The sequence below is a fragment of the Gadus morhua genome, chromosome 6 (genome assembly GCF_902167405.1).
Source record: "Gadus morhua chromosome 6, gadMor3.0, whole genome shotgun sequence".
NCBI classification, from domain to species: domain Eukaryota; kingdom Metazoa; phylum Chordata; class Actinopteri; order Gadiformes; family Gadidae; genus Gadus; species Gadus morhua.
The window spans coordinates 9,353,613-9,378,136 of record NC_044053.1 but is presented as its reverse complement, the minus strand read 5'-3'; the positions used below and the strand labels follow the sequence as shown (position 1 = coordinate 9,378,136).

The following is a 24,524-nucleotide window of genomic DNA, read 5'->3' as shown; positions in this document are numbered from 1 at the left end:
CTGGGATGAGTGCCGTCCCACACTGCCGGAGACAGTTCAGACAACAACAAGCTCAGAGGTGAGGAACCAGAGGTATCACGTGAAACTCATTTGGAGAGTCATCACTTTTTAATACTGATGGAAGGATGTAGGTGTCCCGTAACAGGAAACCCAATCTCCATGGAAACTCAATTAGGCCTAATTTGTCTGACTCTTTACTATGACAATCTGGCAAAAAAAAATGGTGAGTAAAAGTTATGTAACACTCATTCCTCCTGAAGCGATAGTGCACAGGATTTGCATTTGTTGCTTAGAATAATCTCCTTATTTATTCATATTTGTACTAATTGTATTAAGTGTATTGCTTTAATAATGAGTGATCTATTTTTGTAGATTTCCAAGAGATCTGCATTGCATTATTAATGTGCCTAGCCTTTCAGTAGGCACATTCAGATTGAAGGGATAAAGACTGCTATTTCAGTTTAATCTTCAGGCTCTTTGTCCAAGGCCTCACCCAGTGGCCATTCAAGCTAATAAGACACCCATGTGCCTTTTTCATAATAAACGCCAATCTACTATGTGTGACGATCGTTAATAAGGGAACGATTGTCACGGCTGTTCACTGTACTACAGCCCAATTTGTTACACTCCTGTCGTGTCACGCGGTGATTCAGAGACGATTTTTCAGACACCCCATGCTCCTTCTGTGGGCTGTGTGCCCTTTCAATGGGCCCCTTCACGAGACAGCTCTATAAAGACAACTCTGCTGCAAGCCATGCAGTAGTGGTGCAGTGTTTTCTGTAAGCCCTTTAATTTGAAACTCATTCATCTAAATCTATTTTTGTGTGACAGTAATCAATCAACACAGTTTTTAATGTGTATGGTTGTACATGCTTGTTTTTGTCTTCAGTATGAGTTTTGTGTTTCAACAAAGAAAGGAAAAAAGAGGGTTCATCTATTTGCAATCACACACTCACCCACCGGACACACACATGCACACGCCACACAGTTTCGACTTGTTTTTGTTGTTATAACTGATAAACTATGTTGAAAATGTCACCAGCACCCCAATACTTAACTAGATGTTAAGCACTCCCCTGTAATTTTTGTGGAATTACAAGGAGGTCTTTGTTAGTTAAAAACTAAGAGGCCATCCAACTTCCTCACTTCCATGACCAAGCTTCACAAGGCCCGCTGACTGGTTCGCAGGGAGGATGACAAGCGGGCGTGTGAGGAATCAAATCAATGTGGCAGATCAATAAGCACACCAAATCATTATCAACCAATCAACTGAACAGCCGGGGTCATCAGCAGTTTGGGTGATTAAGATGTAGGCGAACTCTGAGCTCCACCCCTGTCTTTTGGTTCATGTGTTTACTGTGAAGGGCAGCATGTTGTCATCGCTGTAAACTGGATAGGTACTTCTTCTCACTTTTGTGAATTACTACATAATGAGGCAGGAGTGTTTGGCTCCCAGACATAAGACTGTGGATCTGAATCCCAATGTTGAGATTTCCTCGAGCAAGATGCCTAAATCCCCTTTAAGTCAATTCAGTTAAACAAAATGCATTTTATTGTCAATCATCTTGGACAACCAATGTGTGCTTGTAAATGCTAAGGCATGTCTGAAGGCTTGTGTGCTTTTGCAAATGTGTACGTGTTATATATGTGCTTGCTTGCAAACCCGCCATTTTCTCACACATGTTTGTCTATGAGAGACACACACACACACGCACCCACACTGTTGAACTCCAAACTGTTGAAATTACCGTTTTTGCTAATAGAGGAATTGCAACAAAAAAGAGGAACATGCTAAAACAAAGGAAAGGCACAAGAGGTCTAGAGCTAGAGAAAGACAGGACAGAACTGCGGAAGCATCCACACGAAGCGTGGGAATACATAGTACCACTAGAGGTACTTGGTTCTGCTGACGATGAACTTCTGAACTTTGTACTGCTGACATGAACACAGAAAAAAAGCAGGGAGACGGGTCATCTATTCAGAAGAATGGGGAAGCAAGTGATGTTCCAGCTCAAGAAGAGGGTTAGGTTATAAAATGTTGTGGATTGATTTGTGAACAACCAAAGGAGCTCAAAGGAACTATATGTAACTAATTGACTCTAATAAATCCCAAAATGACAATGATATGCAATCAGAGATTAAGGAACCATCACTAAAATAATGACTAGTCTGACAACGATGCGACAGCCGGTATGTACTTGTTTTAAATATCGGTTCTGGGTTGGAAAGATTTTCTTTCTATTGTTTGTCATGATACACTATTCTCGGGGTTACCTGATATAAAACAAGTTTTCACACAAGCACACTGTTCTGCAGCCATGTGGGTATGCAAACAAACTGGATAAACTGAGATTGTAATAGATTCGACCCGACATAAAAAGCCTTGTACTCTTTCGAAAAAGCTCCATGAGCTGTTCTGTGCCAAAACAGGGGTTTAACCTTGGAGTTGGATTTGAAAGATAGAGACAGTTGAGCCCAAAGGATATCAACACGGATGCCACGTAAGCTGGTATATAATTTGCAAACAATAAATGAACTGCAAATGTGTACATTAACTGATAAACTTTCAGTGTAGGCCTTATCATCGCTTAGCGTGTGAAAATACAATTATGGTGCCAGGAAAATATGTATTTTTACAGGACGTACAATTTATAAAGAAGAAGACATGTTTGTATAAAGCCCTTTATCAGTGAGGTTCTTGTAAACAAGAGGAGAAGTGAGAAGTAGAAAGGGAAACAAGTAATAAACGAAGAATGTACAAGTAGGACAAGGAGACTTTGGAGAGACTCAGATTGGCTGTTATCCAACGGATTGTGAGCAACTCATCTTTGCTTCAACTGATTTATCAGTATTACATTTTGGATAACACGAACAATTCCTCTTCAAGAATTTGCATGAGCTCTAACTTGAGATACTGCTTTGGTTTCTTATTATTTTCTGTGTCTCGGGCTTGAGTAAAGTAGTCTATACCTGCCTGAAACTTGGTTATTGAATTTACCCATGTCGACTTGAGCAGTGTAAAACCAAAAGTAGTTAATTGCAGAAATAGTAAAATTATGATTAAATGAAAAACTTTGTAACAAGGGTCAAACCCGTTGACGTCTCAGTATGTGTTGCACGGGTTCAACCCTACTGTGGGAGACTGTCTTCTACACCTGCTAGGAAGTAACCGCCACACACACACACACACACACACACACACACACACACACACACACACACACACACACACACACACACACACACACACACACACACACACACACACACACACACACACACACATACACAGCTCCTCTCCAGCAGACATGTGATTTTTATATTCCACCCACTCAAGTTACTGGGCTCTGCAGTGCAAACGTTGCAGGTTCCCATCTGGAAGGGAACAGGTCAGATATCTCATGATAATTAATACAGGCTTTAAACCTCAGAGACAGACACAATGGGGCCATGGGACTGCACTGGACAAAGCTATATTGTCAGTGGTTGGGGGGATCACTGCTGTTCTGTGAGGAGGCCCTTGTGATGAAGATGATCTTATCTACGGTATATCCGCCAAGTCACAAGCTACTTATTTTTATAATAGCATACACTTTGTTCTCATGCAATGCTCATTCATCAATCATCACGTTGTTAAGGAAAGAAACTTGAAGCGCTCAGCGATACATAGCAAAGACTGGGGAACATTCTCAATGACTTCCATCGATGACAGGAGTGTTAGTTCTTTGTACAGACAGACAGACAGACAGACAGACAGACAGACAGACAGACAGACAGACAGACAGACAGACAGACAGACAGACAGACAGACAGAAAGACAGACAGACAGACAGACAGACAGACCCACATACATGATTAAATACATACTAGCATATGTACATACATGCATTCAAACAGACATACATATTTAATGACATACATACACACATACACCTCTGCGTGTGTAAGGGCAAAGCCCTCAGAGGGCGTTGACCTCTGTCTGTTGGTCTGACAGGTTCATCTCTCGTACTGACAACATTACCCTCCACCACCGGCCCCAGCCACCTGTGTCCAGGCCGCTTTGGGTGGGGACCCATGATGAAACGTGTTTGTGTACGTGCGTTCGTGTGTGTGTGTGTGTGTGTGTGTGTGTGTGTGTGTGTGTGTGTGTGTGTGTGTGTGTGTGTGTGTGTGTGTGTGTGTGTGTGTGTGTGTGTGTGTGTGTGTGTGTGTGTGTGTGTGTGCGTGTGACTAGATGAGCTATGTGCGTAGCATGCGTTTGCTTTTGCAATAACAATGTAAAGAGAGATTAAAAACAAAAGCAAAGTACATAAAAGGATCAGTATGCATCTCTGTCTGTATATTTATGCATAAAAAGAAAATATAGCCTTTTAATTATCCTACATTCAATGTAAACTTTGTCCACAGAGGCTTACAAGTGAGGCTGAACATAGATATCAAGTTTATGTATTCAACATCGACTCACTGTATAATTATCGTTTAAATGCAGCTGATACATATAGCCTATAAAAAAGCCCGTCTTGTAAAGCCGAGCATGAGTTGTGTTGTGTTGCCGCGATAGGAACCCGTGCTGACTAGGGTCACGGCCGGCCCTCTAATCCAACGTCTCTCTCTCCAGACACCGCAAGAGAATCCCTTCTAGGGAGAGATCTCCACCTCCCCACCACAACCACCACCACCGCCGCCGCCGTCTCCCCATCCCCCCCCCCCCCCCCCCCCCCCACCCCCCACCCACACACACACACACACACACACACACACACACACCGAGGCTGCTGCTGAAATATGCAGCGTCATCTGGGCTGTGCCAATACACAACTCCTCCAGGACAGACAGTGGATAAGCCCGTAATAACCGTGATGGGAAGGATCAAATCCATTCGGCCACAGGGGTTGACTGGAGAGTAAGAATAAATATCACGTTGTACAGATAATGTTATCTATTCCCACGGGTGCAATTTGTGTCACAGCGATTACGTGACGGAACTGGCCGAACGTAAAACTTACTCAGAACGCGGCGCTATGAATAACAATAGAAAACCTCTAGTTTTCGTGGATGGTGGCTGTATGCGCAGCGTCAGCATATCATAGCTCCATTCGTTTGCACTGTATTCGTCCGTTATGCTCCTCTCTGCCTTGTGTGTTTCCGCTGTTATTATGGGGTGGCCCACGATGCAGTAAATTATCAAATTAAAGAAGGCCTCTATTCTGGTCTCTAGGGCATAAATGCGCCAATTATGTCATTAAATGTGGGAAAACATATGCTGATTTACAATAACATCCTAGCCAAAAGTCCAAACCCAGCAAAGAAATTCAATAAGAACAATAATAAAACTATAAAATTAAAATAACTGGTTTTGAAAATACAATAGGCCCACAGCCCTTCTGAATTGTTTATGCTGATTATAAATGACAGGCAGCATTGTATCTAAATAAATAGTAGTTGCTAATTAATGAAATAAAGGTGATAGCTTTAATTTCAAACATAATTGGCACACAGTCTTTCGTGTGCCGTCTTTTTAAGTTAAGACTTTACAACATTACCAGAAGACAAAATCCTCGCATTAAATTGGTGCGCATCCCTTTCCCTTTAAGTCCCAGCAGGGGGTGCTGTTCTCCTCCACTGAGCGCTCGCGACACCGCGGCGTGCGCTCAGTGGTGCTGTGCGGCGTCGCGTATCTGCAGGGTTTTATTGGACACGGTGTTTGCAGAAAAGACACACACAGAGAATAGAATAGGCTGGCAGGTCCACTAGCCGCAACGTACCGCCCGCCATGGACTTGGCGGTGTTTGGCTTTGACCTATATGAAGACACGGTGTGGAGGGGTTTGGTCAGTTTCACTGGGATAGCAAGGGGAACGATTGTTTGCCTAGGCTTTTAAAAAGGGGATTTTTTTCCAGCGTCTCTCGTTTTTTGTATATTAAAGGCTCAGAATGTAATCGTATTGGTGACAAGCGGTGCATTGGACCTACCGAGACTGAGATTCTGTGTGTCCAATGATTTAGGTCGACTAGCGGGACGGCAGGTATGGCTCATGCAGACCGTATAGGCCTGTCAGTTTGGCGGATTTTTTCTTCTTTCAATTGTTAAAAGGACAATTCAGGAGCACCGCTCCTCAGATGAAGGTCCTTTCGCGAGTTGAATCTCCGTGTGGATGTGGAAGCGTCACAGACCCGTCTGGTGAAACGGATCGGACCCCAGCGCTGCCCATCCTACCCGCACCCCAGGTAATTCATGCGGTGCATGATTCATACAGCTACGAAACACACGTTTTATATACGACTCCAATGTCTGCAGTGAAGCGTTCAATGTTTCGTATGTGTTATTATGGACTGTACATAACGTGTTTCTGTCGTCTGATGCTGTTGTGGGCGATTTACATCTGTAATAACCTACTCCAATTTCGAAGCTCATAATAAGCACTTTTCATACTAAGACTTCAATGTATTTTTTTTTCCTGATTCATCATTTGAAATAACAATTGAGGCCATAGATTTTATTCATCTTAAATAATCCCTTCTTTTGATTTGCGTTTACAGGATAAATACACGAATGTAAACGGTTTGTCAAGTCGTGAAATTGCAACCTAATCTTTACTTGGCACTCATTATTCACGCTTATAAGCCACATTTAATGCTTTATTAGATTACATTTGACTTAAGTAGACTAGCGCTTAAGCCCCCTATAAGTAGTGTTTGGTCACGTGTGCGTGGTAACGGCAGACCGATCTCTTATTTAAATTGCAATACAACATATAGGCCTATAGGAAAATGTTATGGTTATTCAAAGTGACCGGCAACCACGGTCTTAAGGTTTTTCCAGGTGCAGCCGAAGCTGGCCTTGACGGTTGACATGGCTCCCCATTTCTCTGGAGTGTGAGGAAGCCAACTTAATTAGAACCCTTGCGCTAATTCTCCACTTGTGCTGCAAGTCAACATTGGACAACAGACCCAGTTAACCACCGACCTCTCCTCCCACAACTGTTCCTAAATCCCTCCATTAGCCTATATTCACCCATCGTGTCCATTGGCAGTGTTGGTGTGAGCAGGGCTGTGGAGTGATGCATTGTGTTCCCTTATACACAGTATGCCTGGAAAAAAAAGGCAGCAGGACAGACCTCCCGAATCATGCTTTCCCTTGGGGATATACAGCACTATATAAAACAGAGCATAATTCACCCTCCGAGGTGACCATGGAATAACCTACAAAAAGAAATATCGACAAGGATGATTTAAAACGGAATCAATCGATTCTCCTCACTGCTGGTTCAGCGTGTTGCAGCATGGAATTGGATTGGGTCCACCCACCCCACCAGCCTGTGCCAACCTCCCCGCCCGTCCCCAACAGCAGGACTCCTCCTGTGCCTACGATGCTCTGTGGCTCGTTGTCCTAGTCGGTTAGAATGGATCTCCTGCTCGACTCGATTAAAGCAGGAAGAGCAGGGCGTCCCCCCCCCCCCCCCCCCCCTTGACTCCCCCGTCCCCCGTCCACCGTCCCCATCTCCAACAGTCTCCTAGCGATGCTGCTAATGTACAGAATAGTGCTACTGTCACTCTCTCGGGCGTTTCAACATCCCCACCAGCATCTTGTGGCGTTCAATTTGTGTGGAACGCCCCGAGGTGCGGATGCTTTTTCTGGAAAACTCTGAAAAACCACATTTGTAGTTAGTCGTTGAGTAGGCGCTTTTATCTGAAGCGACTTAGGAAGAGAGGCGGAGGACCATAGAAACATCACTAACAAGAGCACAACCCTAAAACACAGAGCACAAGGGGATATATACTCAAAGATAGTTTTACTAAATGGAACGTTAGGTGACTCGGGAAGTCACCCGATGTGCCGCCTGCGAAGGGCCTCGAATGTGGCGGAGTAAGAAGTCCCAATTGCACGAAGCCATCGATATCCACACAAGAAGATCGGCATTGAACGTCTTCCAGGGCTTAGGGCCCTCACTTATCTCCTCGTCCTCTTGGTGACCTCGTGGATCCGTTCTGCATCGCAGTGGCGTGGGGCTAACCACTAGCTACACTGGATAATTTGCGCCTGCACTCCCATGTAGCATTATAATTAAGGACCCAAACTCTGTCATTAGTGCCCCCCAAACCACTTATTTGCTTAGAGAGCAGCCACACAAAGACACCACCTCACTGTTATTTCACTCTGTGCCTCAGGGAGTGGCATTGATTCATAACCATGAAGTTTGTGGATGTTAATAAATTATAAGCATTCCCTACCTTCTTTTTTGTGCAGCTCAAGATGATTCCTTGAATACCGGGGGATGAGTTTAGAAAGAGGTTAATCTCTTTGGATTTAAAAGATGCAGGCAAGCAAGCAGTCCGTTTATTGCATACACAGAGAGTAATCTGATGACTGAGTCTGGGATCATCGTCTGGATTGTCTTACGGTATGAATCGGCTATGGAATGATTGATGATATTATTGGACGAGATAATCACCCGGGAGACAAGCCCCTTCCATAATACCTTCAAATGAAAAAATAAAAATGGAGACAAAAGGATCATGGACTTAAAAAAAGACAACTTTGGAAAAGATGCACAGCAGAATAAGCAATTCTTATGTAATAGAATATATACATTTACATTTTGGTGTACTTATCTACGCTAGATTTATCTATACATATTCACATTGAAACCTATATTTTATTTACTGCATTGGTTGCTCTGCTTCTTCATGTGGTAAACCAAATGCTATTAATTATTCCATAATGTAAAGCCTACAGTCATTTCAAACACTCAGTCATTATAAAAGAGACTGGAGGTTTTTGACATTGTCTCCAACAACAAGACTAACTATATAGCAATCTGAGCAATGTGAGCATTAAACCCAAAGTAGCATTTGAGGTCCAAGCAATGGTTCTACACAACTTTCGGTTTAAAACAAAGAGATACCAACGACTGATAGCTAGCAGACTAATGTTGGATCCGTGCTTGAAACAATAAAACAGAAGAGATGAATACTCCACTGCAGGCAAGTGCAACGGCAAGGAATTTAAATAAACGTGGAATGTTTAGGTTTAATATCAAACAGGTTTTTCTCACAATTTGCACACCGTTATTTTAAACTGCAAAATAAATCCTTCAACACACCCCAGGCATATCATTTGTGGCGTTGATTATGTCAAATGATATAATTGTGAAGAATGCATAACACAATAAGCAGCATATAGGACCTACCCCTTTCGACCTTGAGGAAATTACGCAAAGAACCAAATTAATTACCTTCTGTTATAAAACACAAGCGTAGCAGTTGACTTTGCCAAGGCTCGGCTAAGTGGCTTGGCTTGGTACTTCCGACAGCCAAGGCACAAGAAAAAGCAGTTTATTTGAGCGTTAGCTAAATTTTCCACGCCAAGTAGGGGTACTGCCATTAAAGAGCAGTGTAGTGATGGCAGGTTCAACCTGTGCTTCCTGATTAGTCAATGCAGCACAGGTGTGTAGCCTCACCAGGCCCCAGAGTCCAATCAGCCTGGCCCGAGCCAGTTGAGGGGGCTTTAAAGGAGGACTTTGGGATTTTGCAACCTGGATCAATTTTTGTAATATTTTGGCTGTAATGGAGTATTGCAGACAACACAGCGTTCACACTCAAGTATTGAGAGTGAAAGCTGCAGCATTAATCCACAAAAAACATTCTGCAATGTAATCCTTTGGGACAATTCTGCCCGACCTTATACATCCTCTTAAAGTGCTTATTTTTGCCACGGACATTATGGAAAAGATCCCATTTAGGGAAATTAAACTTTTTTGTTGATATGGTCTGTTTGTTGTTATGTCCAACCAAGTCTTGATAAAAAAGAAATCTTGCTAAGAGATGTTGTTGCAGGAAATGTCCCTATTGTCATTCAGCCTCACACACACCACACGCTCCTCTCCCCAGCTGTCACTCACATCTCCACTGTTCCCTTCCTGCCATAGCTAAACTCTAACGAGACTTCTCCTTAAGCACTTTTAGAGGATGGACATCGTTGGCTGTAATTGCCACAAAGGATAACACTGAAGTCCGTTTTTGCGGAAAACGGTTTCAGTGTTCTCGCTCAATACTGGAACAATTCGAAAATTGTTGTCTGCGCTGATTTCTTACAACCAAAATGTTCATTGAATTGGAGTCCATGTTGAAAAAAAGGCCTTTAACCAGCTATTCACCACACACACTCCAAAACAAGTCTCTAAATGTGTTTTTGCCTTGTGGCTGAATCCAATGTAAAGGTATGGTGGTTGAATCATATATCTTCTCAACGTTGCATACTCTTTGGAGCATTCGATGGACTAGGGTTTACTTAGGATCCATTTACATCCATATTGCAGCGCTACCGCACATTCTTTCTAAAATAATCTGTAAGGACATATACCAATCTTAACCATCTTAAAAATACAATTATTGGATGGCTCACCTGTCTAGGTTCTGACTACTTAAGGCAGTCTGGGCACACTCTGCCTTCGCGCTCATTGTGTATGACTAGACTTCCACAATGCTGGCCAAACCTGTTGCTTCAACTAGAGAGCTCACACATCAAGTGTTCAGGGGGAATGGACACTCTCAGAATCTAGCTTACTCTGGCTGGTTTCTCCGCACTGCCTACCCAAGCTTTTAAACAGAGTGACTTTATGAAATTGGAATTGAAGTTGGCCTCTATCACATTCCCCTCTGCCTGGGAGACTGTTATTACCCAATGAAGGAAAATATTTTGAATTTTGGAGGCACTTGATGTCTGGTTTCTCGCAGAGAAAAAAACGCATAGCAGACAGTACTTAACTTTCCACGGTAGACCTTGAGGTGGGTCCTGGCGCCACGATTAGGGCCACACCGCTGTAATACCTCACCTTGAATAACAGACCTCCTTGTTGCGCCGAGAGGAAGTCACAGCTGCACAGAAACAGCCTTTGTCCACGTTAAACCGTGGAGGCCATATTTTTTGCCAGTCTGGGATTAGGGTGAATGCTCAGTTTTGGCTGCTGCTCTGCACTCTACATAGCTACACACTCTATTCCCCTTTTCTATGTATCTTTACCGACAGGACAGTGAAGGCAGGCAGGCATGACCGATAGATTGTAGCATACAGACAAAGGTTTTGAAAACTCCCCTACAAGGCTATATGGTAAGCATGTTATGCGGCCGAGACTTCCAAGGCATCTCTGTCTCGACCCGTGTCTATGTTCATAAACGGACAACCCGGAGGTGAATGAAACCTTAAAGTGACCGGCTGAAAAGCATTTGAATTGAAATAAAGCAGAATCATGCTGTAAGTAGGGTTTAATTTAGTCGTAGCAGATCTTTTCCCCTTCTCGGATAGTGATGATAAAGAATTATCTGCCACTTCAGAAAGTTAATCCCAATTTAGTAGTTCCATTATAAAAGGAACATAATAAGCTTATGGGTTGGCAGGTGCTAGATTTGATGCCTATTTATTGCTTGGTGAAAGAAGCACAAAAAATGTATTCTTTTTTTTTTTACTTCCAACTATAAAGTAATCCTTAATAGGCAGCCGCGGCAATGTGGGGTCATTGAGCTCTACTGCGGATTAAGTTTAAGTGCTTTTGGTGCTACTATTAAATCCCTTTTGTGGACCAAACAATTGATGGTGGATCTCTAGGAACCTGCGGAGGATGCTCTGTGGCGGTCGATCTCCAGTCAAACAAAATGTTCTGGGTGCTGGATAAAACGGTTAAACAGAGAATATAGTCCAAGTCTGCTTAAAGCACACTGCAGCACATAGACTGCTTTATAAAAGCTGTTGAATGCATAACTTGGCCAGCAGATTGTGTGATGAGAGGAAAATGGACTCTTGGCCAGTTTCTCCGAAGTTCCTGCCTGGACGCAGTTTGGAGGACCTGGGGGGATTGGGGTGGCTGTGGGTCTGAGGCCCACCAATCTGGGTTAGGTCTCCGTCCCCCCATATCTGGGTTAGGGACAGGCTTATCTCGTTATTCTGTCACTTCAGATCCACGCTGATGTTCCCTCGCCATCACACGCCGGGGGCTCCGTGCTGCGCCCACTCATCGTCCCCAGCATGACTCTGCGTATCTCTCTTTTCAGTTGAGCCCCGGGGGTGACTCAGCGCTTTTAGCACTTCGCTGAGTCGTGGTCGAACGCCCCCCCCCCCCCCCCCCCCCCCCCCTCCTCCTCTCCCCCTCTCCTCCTCTCCTCCTCCTCAGCCTCCTCCTTCGCTTCCTCCACCACTTTTAGTCAGCTTCAGCAGATATCGAAGTGGCGGGCAGAACAGTGGCAGCCTTATTAGTTGTATTTATTATTTGTTAGCCTGTGTCTTCGCAGTTTAATGGCTCTCTTGAAGGGAGCCCCAGTCGCTACAGTAGCAACAGGGAGCGCATTAAAGGTTAACTAGGACACATTTCTTTCTCAAACTGGAACGAGGCTTTAAGCACAACATGGTGGATTATGTGTTCGGAAAGATCTCGGTTGCCCTGGCCAAGGCACTGTTTTGAGGGGATTGTTAAGCAGCGATATAAAAGACTCGGGTTGCACACACACACGCGCACGCACGCACACACACACACACACACACACACACACACACACACACACACACACACACACACACACACACACACACACACACACACACACACACACACACACACACGCATGCATACTCCTCTGCCTCCGAAGCTGAAACCTCTCATGGCGTATCTAAAAAGCTGTGGGCAGGTCATGTTTAATTCATCTAAGAAACGCTGCAGCAACAAGCGTTGTTCATACCAACGAGTCAATAGCAGCACTTTCACCAGCTGTCTGGCTGGTATCCTCACATGCCTCCCTCCTGCATTTACACGTGCACACACGCACACACACACACACACACACACGCACACGCACACGCACACACACACACACACACACACACACACACACACACACACACACACACACACACACACACACACACACACACACGTATGTACAGCTCAATGCGACAGTATGAGTGCACACATTCATTATTTTAAACTGAACCTTTTGAATTCCTTTTAAAAATTCACATTTGCCTTGCCTTGTAGCTTCTTCAGTCACTTTTTGAGTCTTAAATAATGACCAGAAGAACTCTTTACGGGGTAATTTTCAATTTGAAAGTACCCGTAAAGAGTCATCCATGACAAGCCTCCTGCTGGATTCATCAAAATGCACCAATAATAGCAACGAGGCCGTCCCACCTAAATGCAGCAGACAGCCATAGGCCAAAACCACTGGCACTGAAATAAAACCAGCGGGTGAGAGCCCTGTAATGATGTGGGTCGTTAGTTGAGTAGGACGTTGAGACGCCGGTGATGCATGCCCGTTGCTGCACCTCTCAGAGCTTTCCCTGACGACGAGCGCTTATGGTTCAGTGGCCATTGGACATGCTCTGCTCACAGTCCATTACCAACGTGCTCATCCAATCCTCGAATCCGCTCTTGCTTAGTGTCCTCATCAGACCACACGCAACGATTGTGCTCTTCAGAAACAACGATGACCAGTTGAATTTTTATTTGTACGTTTTTTTTTGCCTTTTCGTATTCTTTATTGTAGAGTGAGATAGAGAGGATGGTATGGGAGATAGAGTTGAGGACATGCATTAACCGACCACGGGCAGGTTCAGAACCCGGGGCGCTGCGATCAGGACTGAGCCTATATGGTACGCGCTGTACCCAGTGAGCAACCGCGGCATCCCTGACCTGACTCAATTGAACACATAGGAAAAACGGGTTTTGATTTGTCATGACTTGATTGAATTGTGCACATGTGACCATACCCGAATAGACAGCTATGTGTTGGCCTGGTGCAGAATTTGCCTGAAGGGTACAAATAATATGTGTTCCATTATTGAGTTAAAGGTTGGTCATTGTGAAGCTCTGGAGGAATCAGCTCTGATGATTCATGTGTTTTCTGGCACAAAGACCTTCCTGGTTGAATAGCTAACAAATTTTCTGGCACATAATTTCTTGAATAGTTGACAATTTCTTGTATTTTCTGGCACCTACCTTGTTGAATAGAGAAACGATTTTATGGCTGGAAATCCAAAGCGAACAAATACGATTCTAGCACGGAGTCGTATCATTTCATGGTGCCTTCAAGTGTTTCTGTTGCTGAGAATGCACAGAAGATTCATTGGACCCAAGCACATGGTGCAATGGTCGGATCAACCAAGTTCCTTCCCAGACATCACCCCTGCTGCTTCACGGCTTAATCCCATTTCATCACAAACATAGATGCTTCTGGTGCTTTCCACCTGGGGACCAGAGTTATTCATGGCTGACGGTCAAGGTCTCAGACATCCTGAGCGTGGGAGTCAAACAGTAAGGGCATTCTCTTGGGTTGAAGGTCATTCTCTTGGGTTTAAGGTCATTCCCTTAATTAAAGCAGCATATCCGTCCCAATCCTCCGTTTTGCTTTTACTGTTTGACAGTGTTATTATCATCCGTTGATTCATACCCCTTGTTTCTTAAGAAATGCATGTTACGGTTCTCGTTCGTATAATTGGTTTAGATTTGTTTTCTGCAGTAGCTCAGGGGGCGGGGCCTAAGGGTAATGGATGCGACGGACTGACTGGAGGTTAGGCCTGAACGTCTATGAAGCAGTCAATCATGTGTTAATGTCAATGTTAGTGGATGAAGTCACTTTATTGGCATTATATAGCCAAACAATTATTGTAGAGCAATCATTTAAATAAACATTTTCCTTTCTTTTAATGTGTTAGGACATTTATGTGGGAGGAAGATGGACAAGTGCACGAGGTTTCGGACCACATTCCGTTGCCATTGTTGTTCACAAAAGGGTATTCTCCTACTCAAGAAGTAGAGGCAAGAAGTAACAAGAATGAGCCTCCAGTAAAGAGACTCGAGGAGAGAGGCTCTTTTGATGGGAGCGTACTCCATCAGACCCTCCATGTCGAGTGAAAGAAAGAGGCAAGAATGTTCTGATTCTGGGTGGGCCTTGAATGAAGAGCTTTGTTTGAGCTGGCAAGTGAAGGACATAATTTGATCTCTCGTGAACACTGCCTGTCTCCCCGTTCGGCAGCAAATAGCGGATGTTATTCATATGTTTTTCATCTCAATATTTCCCAACAGCCATCCGGAGTGCTGTGGGTGTTGAGTGGGTTTGAAAAATAGCATATGTGACCTTTTTACCTCCCTGTTCAGTTGTTAGATGCTGGCGCCATGGCTCAATGGAAAACTGAACCAACTTTATCAATGTTAATGTCTGCATGAATGGTGTCCTCTTTAAAGATTCAGAAAGGGGACAGGGAATTGCTGTCTTCTATTGTATTTTTGCTTATGTGGTTATGTGGCCTTTACAGCGCAACGTTTTGGAAGCATAGCAGCATTGGGATGTCTGTAATTGTGTTGTTTCTAATCATTGCATGAAAGCCCCAGCGTTACACATGTGGGACGTGATAAAACAATGTTTGGCAGCAAATCTCTTTAGTCCTCTGAATATGGCAAACAAGTATTGCCAATAAAAATTCCCATGATGCATTTGGATGACAAGCCCTATAGAAACAAATAACATGTTGGTGTAATTTGTTTCTTCTAAGACATTGTTATGATGTTATCATTAAAAAACAATCTATTTGGTGTCCATTTAAGTTGCACTTATTTATCTCTGCCTACTATTTCCAGATTATTTACCATCCACAGTAGTTTTGTAAACCATTACACAGCTTTGATAAATTAGCCTTAATTAATTCAATTCCACAGTAGCCTACTAATCGGTCTTCACTTGAGGTTGTTTGAGCAAGACACAATGGGACATTGGCACTTCATTTGTTAAAGTCAAAATAGGTCAACAATACGCAATTGTGTAACAACCTTTGTTGGAGCTGTCACTTCCGTTTTGATTTGATTCGCTTTTATACTTCTGTTCACCCATAAGAATAACTAGAGAATCACTTTATTTCAAGAATCCTACACTACGCTACATCTCTTTGAGAGAGGAATGGTCACAAGCTAACTGAATGGATCATTGAGTATTATGGGGATTACAGTATGTAAATTCCCAGCCACCCTGGAGTTTAATTTTTAAGCTTTACATGATGTGCTCAAAGAAACATCTTCTGAATTGGCTAATCTGAAATGTCAGTGCAAACCGCAGGGCTATTTATTACCTTGAGGCATTGGCGTGTAGCCAGTGGGGCATAACCCAATCTTTTCTTAGCTGAATTAGCTAGTGAATTCAAGTTGACATGGAATTTGAGGCCGAAGATTGACTAAGTCGATATCAAACAGAAACAATGAACATTAAAATAAAAACAAATACTCTTCTCTTCCTGGTTGGTAAATAAGATAAAAACGTTGGGACATGGGATCACACAACAAATTGTTTCTGTCCTGGGGAGTAGTGTGACTAGTACGTAGTCAGGATGCGAAAACAATTATTTGTCCGGTTGACATTTAAAATGAGAGTAAGAGAGAGTAATGGTATTTTGCTTAAGGTGACTGGAGCGAAACATCACATTATGATGTGATGTGTATGCGTTTTAACAATTGACCTTCGATTTATAGGATTGCCTCTTCCATTATAACTTTTCATGTGGGGAGCAAAGGTCTACACTTTTGTGTTTTATCACTGAATCAGAGATATGCTTCAGTGATAAGCAGCATATAACTAAATTATAGCAAGGTCAAACTGCATATCTTAATTTTATCTGTTATTTGCATGATATACTCTTGGAAAAATAACATATTAGCCTTGACAACCACCCAGATAGCCGGTCCCTTCACAGCAGGAGAAGCGCTATGCTTTTTCATGCCATCTTTTCCGGTTTCACACAAATCTTTCCACTGAAACGCTTCCAAAGTTCTCTAACCGGCCTGTAGTAATTAAGTGTATCGGGCACAGAGCCAGGCTTTGAGGCATACACACACTAGTATCAAACACAGGACCAATTAAACTGTTTGGCATGAGGATGACAGGAAAGCACTGGCTTTGGCACACATGCCACCCCCTGCTTTTTGCCGGACACAAAGTAAATAGTTGTGCTCTGGCACTCAAGAGCACATGTATTCTTCACTGGTTATGGAAGTGGCTAACAGGCACGCATACTGGTTTTCAAGGGTCATGTAGCGGTGGCCATCTGTACGATGGAGCGACCGTTTCGGCCCTAGATTTAGCCCTGTATAGGAGTCAACACAGTTGTTGTCATTTCTATTATCTGAATAGCAATGTTTTACAGTGGTAGACTTGATAGATTATTTAGACCCACTTGAACTGATTAACTGCACATTGAAGGTTTGCTTTACCTTCTTTACGGCTTGAGTACGAAAAGGTTAACCTACAGAATTACTCACATTGGATGTACTAAACCTGAGTTGAATGAGTTGTTCTCATAAGGTGGATCACACCTGTGCATTATGTAGCTGTTCTCAAGCTGTTCTGTAGGTCGAGTAAATCCAAGTGATTTGGTTTTATTCATGTAGTCGTAAATCACAGTTACAGTCTCCAATGGGCTTGATAGACCCACACTACAACACTTTGGTGCCCTTCAACCTCTCTAAAGGGCAAGGAAATCCACGAATCCAAGGGACGATAAGGAATCCAGAAGAGGGATCTGTCCTTCAAGGCAAGGTCACTAGGTGGGCCAACTGAATGGGTATTTAATGGTAGCCTGAAGAAAAGCAGGTAGCATAAAGCTAGGCAACTGTTCTGTAGCTGTTCTTTCAGGCTGGCCCCCATGCCTTGAGCACCTTTGAGCAGGAGCAAGCCTCCGTGTTGATGTCCCTGTAAACACAGCCTGGGTTATCACTGTGAGAGCAACGCTATCTTCAGTTTGATTTGATCAGACATTCCTAATTCAGGAAGGAAGGCAGACCTAAACACGGGGGGAGAGAGCAATGACAGCCCTTGGGGGACGGGAGGGGGAGGCAAGGTCAGGGTCACTTTACCAGATGCTCTGACTTTAACCCTTCCAGCACCTTGTTCTCTATCGGAATGACTTGTGACAGCGATTTTAGTGAAGGTTGATGACTGCTGTGGTCTGCAAAATCTCTAATGGATTTGCAGACCACATAGACAGAAAAACAGGGGAGTTGGGGAAAATAACCAGGCTAGGGGAAGAGTTCAGACATAGGAGATGGAGGGAAATCGACACGGAGAAGAATCAGAACACGTGGCGAGGAGAAAAAGAGGTCAAAATGGCGACAAAAGAGAAGACAGCAATAGAGTGAAAAAGAAAGGGATGTGATACAGGGTGGGGAGAGAAGGAGAAAGTTTTGAGAGCCAGTGAGAGGAATAACACGAGATGGAGAGGGGAGGGAGACGGGGAAACAATTTCCCGGTGAGTGCAGGCGGCAGTGAACTGCACCTGATCCCCACGGTTTCTCTCTCCTGCTGATAACTCCTTCCGTATCTCTGCAGTGTGCTGTGTTGTCCGTTCCCCTCTCTCTCCTTCACTTTTAATGAAATCCATAACTCAACGCCAAATGACCTGCTCAGGCAAACCCCCTTTTTTTTGGGCCTCGCACTGCTCAGAGTGTAATTCACCCCAAATAATTATCTTTTTATTGTTTGTTTTTTTAAACCATTATCATGTTCCACATCATTGTGCAGGCAGAGACATGTGTATTACAATTGAACAGAGAGTAGAATAGAAGATTAGGTGTTGCTACGGCAACTAATGTGAATCAGATGGGCTGGATCGTGCTGGGAGAACATGCTAATGGTTTCAAAACCCCGCCCTGTTTCCTGTCTTCTTTAGGTAAATACGGCCTCCTTTAAGCAACATACATTGAATCCATGTGTTGATCAAAGCCAAGCTACATATTTGATTCTGCCAGCCAGCGGGAGATTATTGAACTCTGTCACCATTGTCAGCATTCATAAAAAGTGAATGTTTTTCAAGAGAAGAGAGCAGAGAGTACTTAATCAGTACTCAGTAGTCCTGATTAAGTATTTGCAGGGTTGTCCGGACATATTCTCCAAAATATTGTTTCTGTTATGGCAAGGCGAGGTTAGGTATCAAGGATGCTTGGTTGGTAGGCTTGGAGTTGCGAGGCCAATCCAATAGACACTTGGCTGGGAGTCAAACAGCCTAGACAGTAGACTCTCCTGCACTCGTAATCTCCCTCTATTTGATTGCACGGCTTCTTTCTCACCATAAATAAGTTCATAGTGGCCTCAATGAGTATGAGTAAGCAGATCAGATATTGAAGAACACACAGTTCCAGCGAGGGAATAGCAGTAACTGTGTCATTCTGTTTACACCTTCCCCATAATGGAAGTCATAGCTATAATTACATTATAACACTTAGCATAAACCCACAAAACAGTCTTAAGAGTGCACTTTCATTTAGGTAATTGGAACTAGTAATAAATTATTTACAGTAATAATTTGCCTCTTTTCGTTGAGGTTTGTGTGTATGCGTGTATGTATTTTTCTCTGCATGTGTGTGTGTGTGTGTGTATATGTTTGTGTGCATGTGAGGCTATGTGGGTGTGTGTGTGTTCGCCGGCTTTGGTTGTTTAATCATGTTTGTGTTCCAGTGTGCGCCCCATGTATAATTGATCCATATTGCTCAAAGGGATGAATAGCTTTGAACAGGCCTACGATCCTTAGGATATCTGTTTTGGTTGAGTGGTTATTTCAGATGTGCTAGTACCCCAGTCTAAAGACAGAAACTGTGCTTATGAGTGTCAATATCTGAGCTTTTCAGGGTAGATTGTTGTCTAGACTGTTGGTCAATAACTGTGGTTTATTTCTTTCTACGGTTAGGTAGGTTCATTTTAAACAGACTTCATATCCTAACAACTCTGTGTTGCGTTGTGCCAAGGCTGCCTTTTCAACTATTTTAGAGAAGTGGACATTCACCTCATTCCCCCTAAAATTATTATCTTGACTTTGATCAAAAACTTGGTATGTTGGCGCATGGCTAGAATATTTAGTCACAGTTCACCTGCTGTTATGAACAGACTCTTTCCAGTCATAACAGTTTATTCAGCTGTGGAGGAAGGGACGGGATATTTTATGCAGTGCTGAAATCAATCTTGTGGAAGGGGAGCAGTTGGGTGGGGGTTATATAAAACTCAACATTATACTCCCGACTGAAAACGACAACATAAAGCACAAAAATTAGCCTTGACTGATAAGTTTCCGCATTGCATTGTGGGTTGCAAATCTGTTATCACTGAAGTCTTTCGTTGTCCGAACACAGGGGTTTGGATTCACCCGATCCCTCGACAGTTGAAATGCATTTGTAAAAAAAGATGAAGCCGTGCTGCAAGAGTTTGGCGGTGTAAGAACTGAAAGAGACAAAGGAAGAGTGTGGAGGTGTGGTGGTTGAGCTCTGACAGGATCTCCCAGCTCCTGATTAGAAGACAGGGGAGTGAGCGCTAGCAGGTGTTGTCAAACTACACCTGTCGCCTCCTTAAAACACAGCAAAGAGAAAGACTTGGATTTCGATTTTCTATTAAGCAGTTCTTCTGCTCTCCGAATCACAAGATCTGCACGTCGTGCCGTCTGGGACCCTGTGTCTGTTACCCTCTTTTTAGAATCTGATATTTTCCGGTCGTCCCCGCGTTTTGGTCACAAGGTCAGCCGGGATGGAAAGCATTATGAGCCAGGAATACCTGCGCCGCAAAGGAAGTGGAGGAGTGAATGTGATCTGTTCTGTGTACCGATGGCCTCCCGAAGTAGACCCAGACCGGCTGGCATCTCACAGGGGGCTCTGTGTGTGTGTGTGTGTGTGTGTGTGCGTGTGTGTGTGTGTGTGTGTGTGTGTGTGTGTGTGTGTGTGTGTGTGTGTGTGTGTGTGTGTGTGTGTGTGTGTGTGTGTGTGAGGGGGGGGGGGGTTCAGGTGACAACATGTTTTGACTTGTCCTTGGGTTGAACAGAGAGTGGGGCGAGTGCGCTGGAAATTTCCGTGACCCCCCACGGAGAGGGTACTATTACGCCGTTCCCCCCCATCCGGCCCTCTCAGGGGCCATCCCGCAGAACAGAGGCTCCTTTGACACACGTCCCTCCCAAGTGGAAGACTTTGTACTATGATTGTTTGTCGCCAGCAAATAATAATTCAGCGATAATCCATGAGGTGTTTGCTCATTGCGGATTCTTTGAACGTGCAAACGATGCCTTTTATTTAACTCATCCCGCAGTCATCTGAGATTTTAATGATGATATTATCTCCTCTGTTGTATCCCCGGCTTGTTTGCTTGTGAGGAACATCCGTGACGACACCCCAGGCTACGAGCTCGTCTTTAATTGCTTCTTTCCCTCACATGTAGCCGGTTTCACCCAATTTACTGATGATAATGACGCCGTGAAGATCTGCTTGTGTGGTGAGGCAGACCGCCTAGTGCCTAGCGTACTAGCGTAGCCTTTAGGTTAAACCCCAGTGACTCCTCAGGATAAGTAACGGTTGGTTCCTTTGTTTTGCCGTGGTCGGTTGCTGTGGTCAGCTATGTTTGTAGGAGTTGTGTGTTTGTCCGCCGAAGGTAAAGGGCGGAGGAGCTCTTCAGGTCTGTGTCCCATACAGTAGTATGCTCCAATCTTTGTTCATTTCAATGAAACAACTTCTCTTTGTATCCGGGTGTTAGTTGGATGAATTTAGAACCAACTCTGTTGAGATGTACTATCTTTAGTAGTATGCTATGCACTATCACTCATTTACCAAAAAAAAAAAACTGCTGATTCCTATAGGTACTCGGCAGTTTATTCTTTAATTAAATTATGCAGACAGCAGGTATTGCTTGTAGCGACTGATTATATGCTTTGATTCAGCCTCACTCGTACGTTTCTCTGGATAAAAGTGTCTTAGACCGACCGTATGTTCATCTACTTCCAGCCTACTTTTTTCCGACCTTCATCAGATAATACTTTAAACATAAACAGAATATTGTTGTTTCCCTGCTTGTGTTCTACCCTCCTATTGCCGTATTGTGTTCCTTTTATTTTGACAAGCAACAAAGAGCCCACACAATTGCTGCATTATCCCTGTCTTGTCTCTCTTGCAGATTGCCGACTTCCTAAAGTCCCTCTGGCTGAGTGACCGCTCCCACAATGGCGATTAGATCTGAGCCCCGACCGTGAAAACAATCCACCTGCAGCGCCCGAGATAGCCCCTCGGGCCCGCCCCCTTGCCCCTTTGGTTGGGGCCCTCCCCAAGAACAAGCCCCTCATTGGGGAAGAGTTGGTTCACGGGGGCCCCAGATGCCGCCCGGCTGGTCGTGAGACATGAGAACACACCGATTGGGTTTCTAGTTGTATTTTTTTTTTAATAATTGCTCTTTTGTGTGTGAGGGGCAGAAGAGAGGCCGGTCGTCCCAGCGTCGGTCTGCTTTATGAGTTGTCATCGCCGGGCGTGGGCGAGCGAGAGGCAGTGGAAGCCAGCATGGCCAGACCTCTGCTGAAGATCCAGCGCTACTTCCGTCGGAAACCCGTGCGCTTCTTCTCCCTCATCCTCCTCTACCTGACCGCCGGCAGCCTGGTGTTCCTGCACTCGGGCTTCGTGGGCGGGAACTTCTCCGGGAGCGGCAGCGGCGCCGGCGGCGGCCGGGGCCGAGACCCCCTGGTCGCCACGGATCCGGGCGCCGGAAAGGCGGCGTCCACCGCCAGGCAGGAAGTGGCTGGCGCCATGAGTCGTGTGTTCCGGGAACCCCGCCGCCACGGCCGGCGCTACGGCCCAGCGTGGATGAAGAGGGCGCGGCAGGACGGGCAGAAGGTGGGAGGGCGGGGGGGGGGACGCCGGATGGAACCGCGCCCTCAAAGGACGCAACGGGAAGGACACGGACGATGGACGAGGTGGGTCCCCGAAGAGCCTCCCCAGGCCGAACCACGGGTCAACCCGTACAACACACAGGTTGACTCTGTTTAGTATTAGACATTATGAGACAAATCTCTCTCCATGCATACAGATACAAGTAGAGTTGTATGTTGTATGTCATGGCACTTTTAATTGTACTTATATTGTACATTTACATTGAGGGCATTTACCAGACGCTTTTATCCAAAGCCACTTACAATATGTACATTTGTCAGAAAAAAAGATAAAAAAAAAATATTTTGCTGTCATAAGAGTAAAGATGCTCATAGAAACAAGTGCGAAGCACTTACAATTGCTAGGTTAACCCATTCCCTATAATACAACATATAGCTAGGAATCTAAAGACGCTACACAATGCTAGGTACTATTTTGAAGTGCCAGGACGTACAACATACAAATATACTTGTATCTTTATGTATGGAGAGAGATTTGTCTCATAATTATTAATACTTACATGACTCAACTTGTGTGTTCTACCAGTTAATTTGTCTCTTGTAAATTGAGGTTTGAATGAATGTGCAATGCTTTGTACAAATGCATACATATTTATGAATCACATTTTTACATTTTCACACATTCCTAAAGAGCTGCTACATTTTTCCAATGTTGATAAGCATTAGTTGGAATAGGCAGTGAGTTCAGATGTTCCAGTCCACCACCGAATGTCAGACGTAGTCCAACGTAGATCGGAATCTTTAGTGGGAATATAATATCCAAAAACCACATTAAATCTGTCCAACAATTCAAAAGAGAAAAAGTGATCGTCTCAATTTTGGAAGTTGAATCCTATTTTAACTAATGTGTGTATACATCGATTTTTTTTTTTAGTACTTATTGAATATTTTTTATTTATTTGATTACGTAATGTATTATTCATTACTTTATCTGGAATTTAAAATGTTCTCCTTCACCTTGTCGTCTGAGAGGAGTTGAGAACCCCAGCTGGGTCTTGGCAGTTGCAGCGTTAGAGATGGGGTCACTGTGATAGCGCTCTGATAACTCTTCCTCCCAGCACTGCAGTGCTGCTGAGACGCTGCTATTGATTCCCTCTGGGCTGTCATCCAGAGTTACTATCCTATGACAGAGGCTGCTCCGCATCCCGTGGTTCAAACACAAAATGTCCAAAATGCTAGACGGAGGTGATAAATAACCTCATATTTTTTTGTTATTTGAGAACGGCAGAGAATTTGGAATATATCGAGAACAGATTTTGAACCGTGACTTGTCTGCCCCACAGCAACACACACATGCTTCGCCTAGGGATCTCTTTGGATCCACTGGGAAGTACAGTTAGAACCTATTACTCACGAATAATTTAACACATGTGGCCCAGCTGGGGCAGCAAAATAATCAACACAACATCAGAATTTCATGATGTCACACTTTTTTAATCTTGTGATAAAACTCGCCCATCCGAAAAAGTCACAGGAAATATTCTGTGGGGACAAGCCAATTCTTTTTATTTATTTTTTTTCAGCCAGACTGAGCTGAGTACATCTGCTTAATAAGTGATGTAGAAATCTATTCTCATGCTCGAATGGCTGCGATAAACACAAAACGGCTGTTGCCATTGGCGGGTAATGTTTTGAGGCTTGTGAACATGCTCTCGTTCCCATATGTGATAAATTCACAGTCGTTGGCCTTTTGGATGCAGCAAGAGCACACTGGCACGACTCTGTTGCGACAGATTCCCTCGCAGTAGACCCCCCAGGGGTCCTGCACCTCATGCTAATAGTGATAACATGTTTCCATATTGTCCAGCTCTGGC

General features: G+C 44.1%; 1 protein-coding gene across 1 annotated transcript in view; it reads left to right on the top strand.

Annotated features, from left to right (window-relative positions):
- Positions 1–5,669: 5,669 nt before the first annotated feature.
- wscd2 (WSC domain containing 2) overlaps positions 5,670–24,524 on the top strand; it is a 35,072-nt gene continuing 16,217 nt past the window's right edge. The window contains 3 exon segments of the mRNA XM_030357738.1: positions 5,670–6,227; positions 21,948–22,671; positions 22,673–22,734. Coding sequence (XP_030213598.1) covers positions 22,325–22,671; positions 22,673–22,734 — 409 coding nt within the window. The 5' untranslated portion in view covers positions 5,670–6,227; positions 21,948–22,324.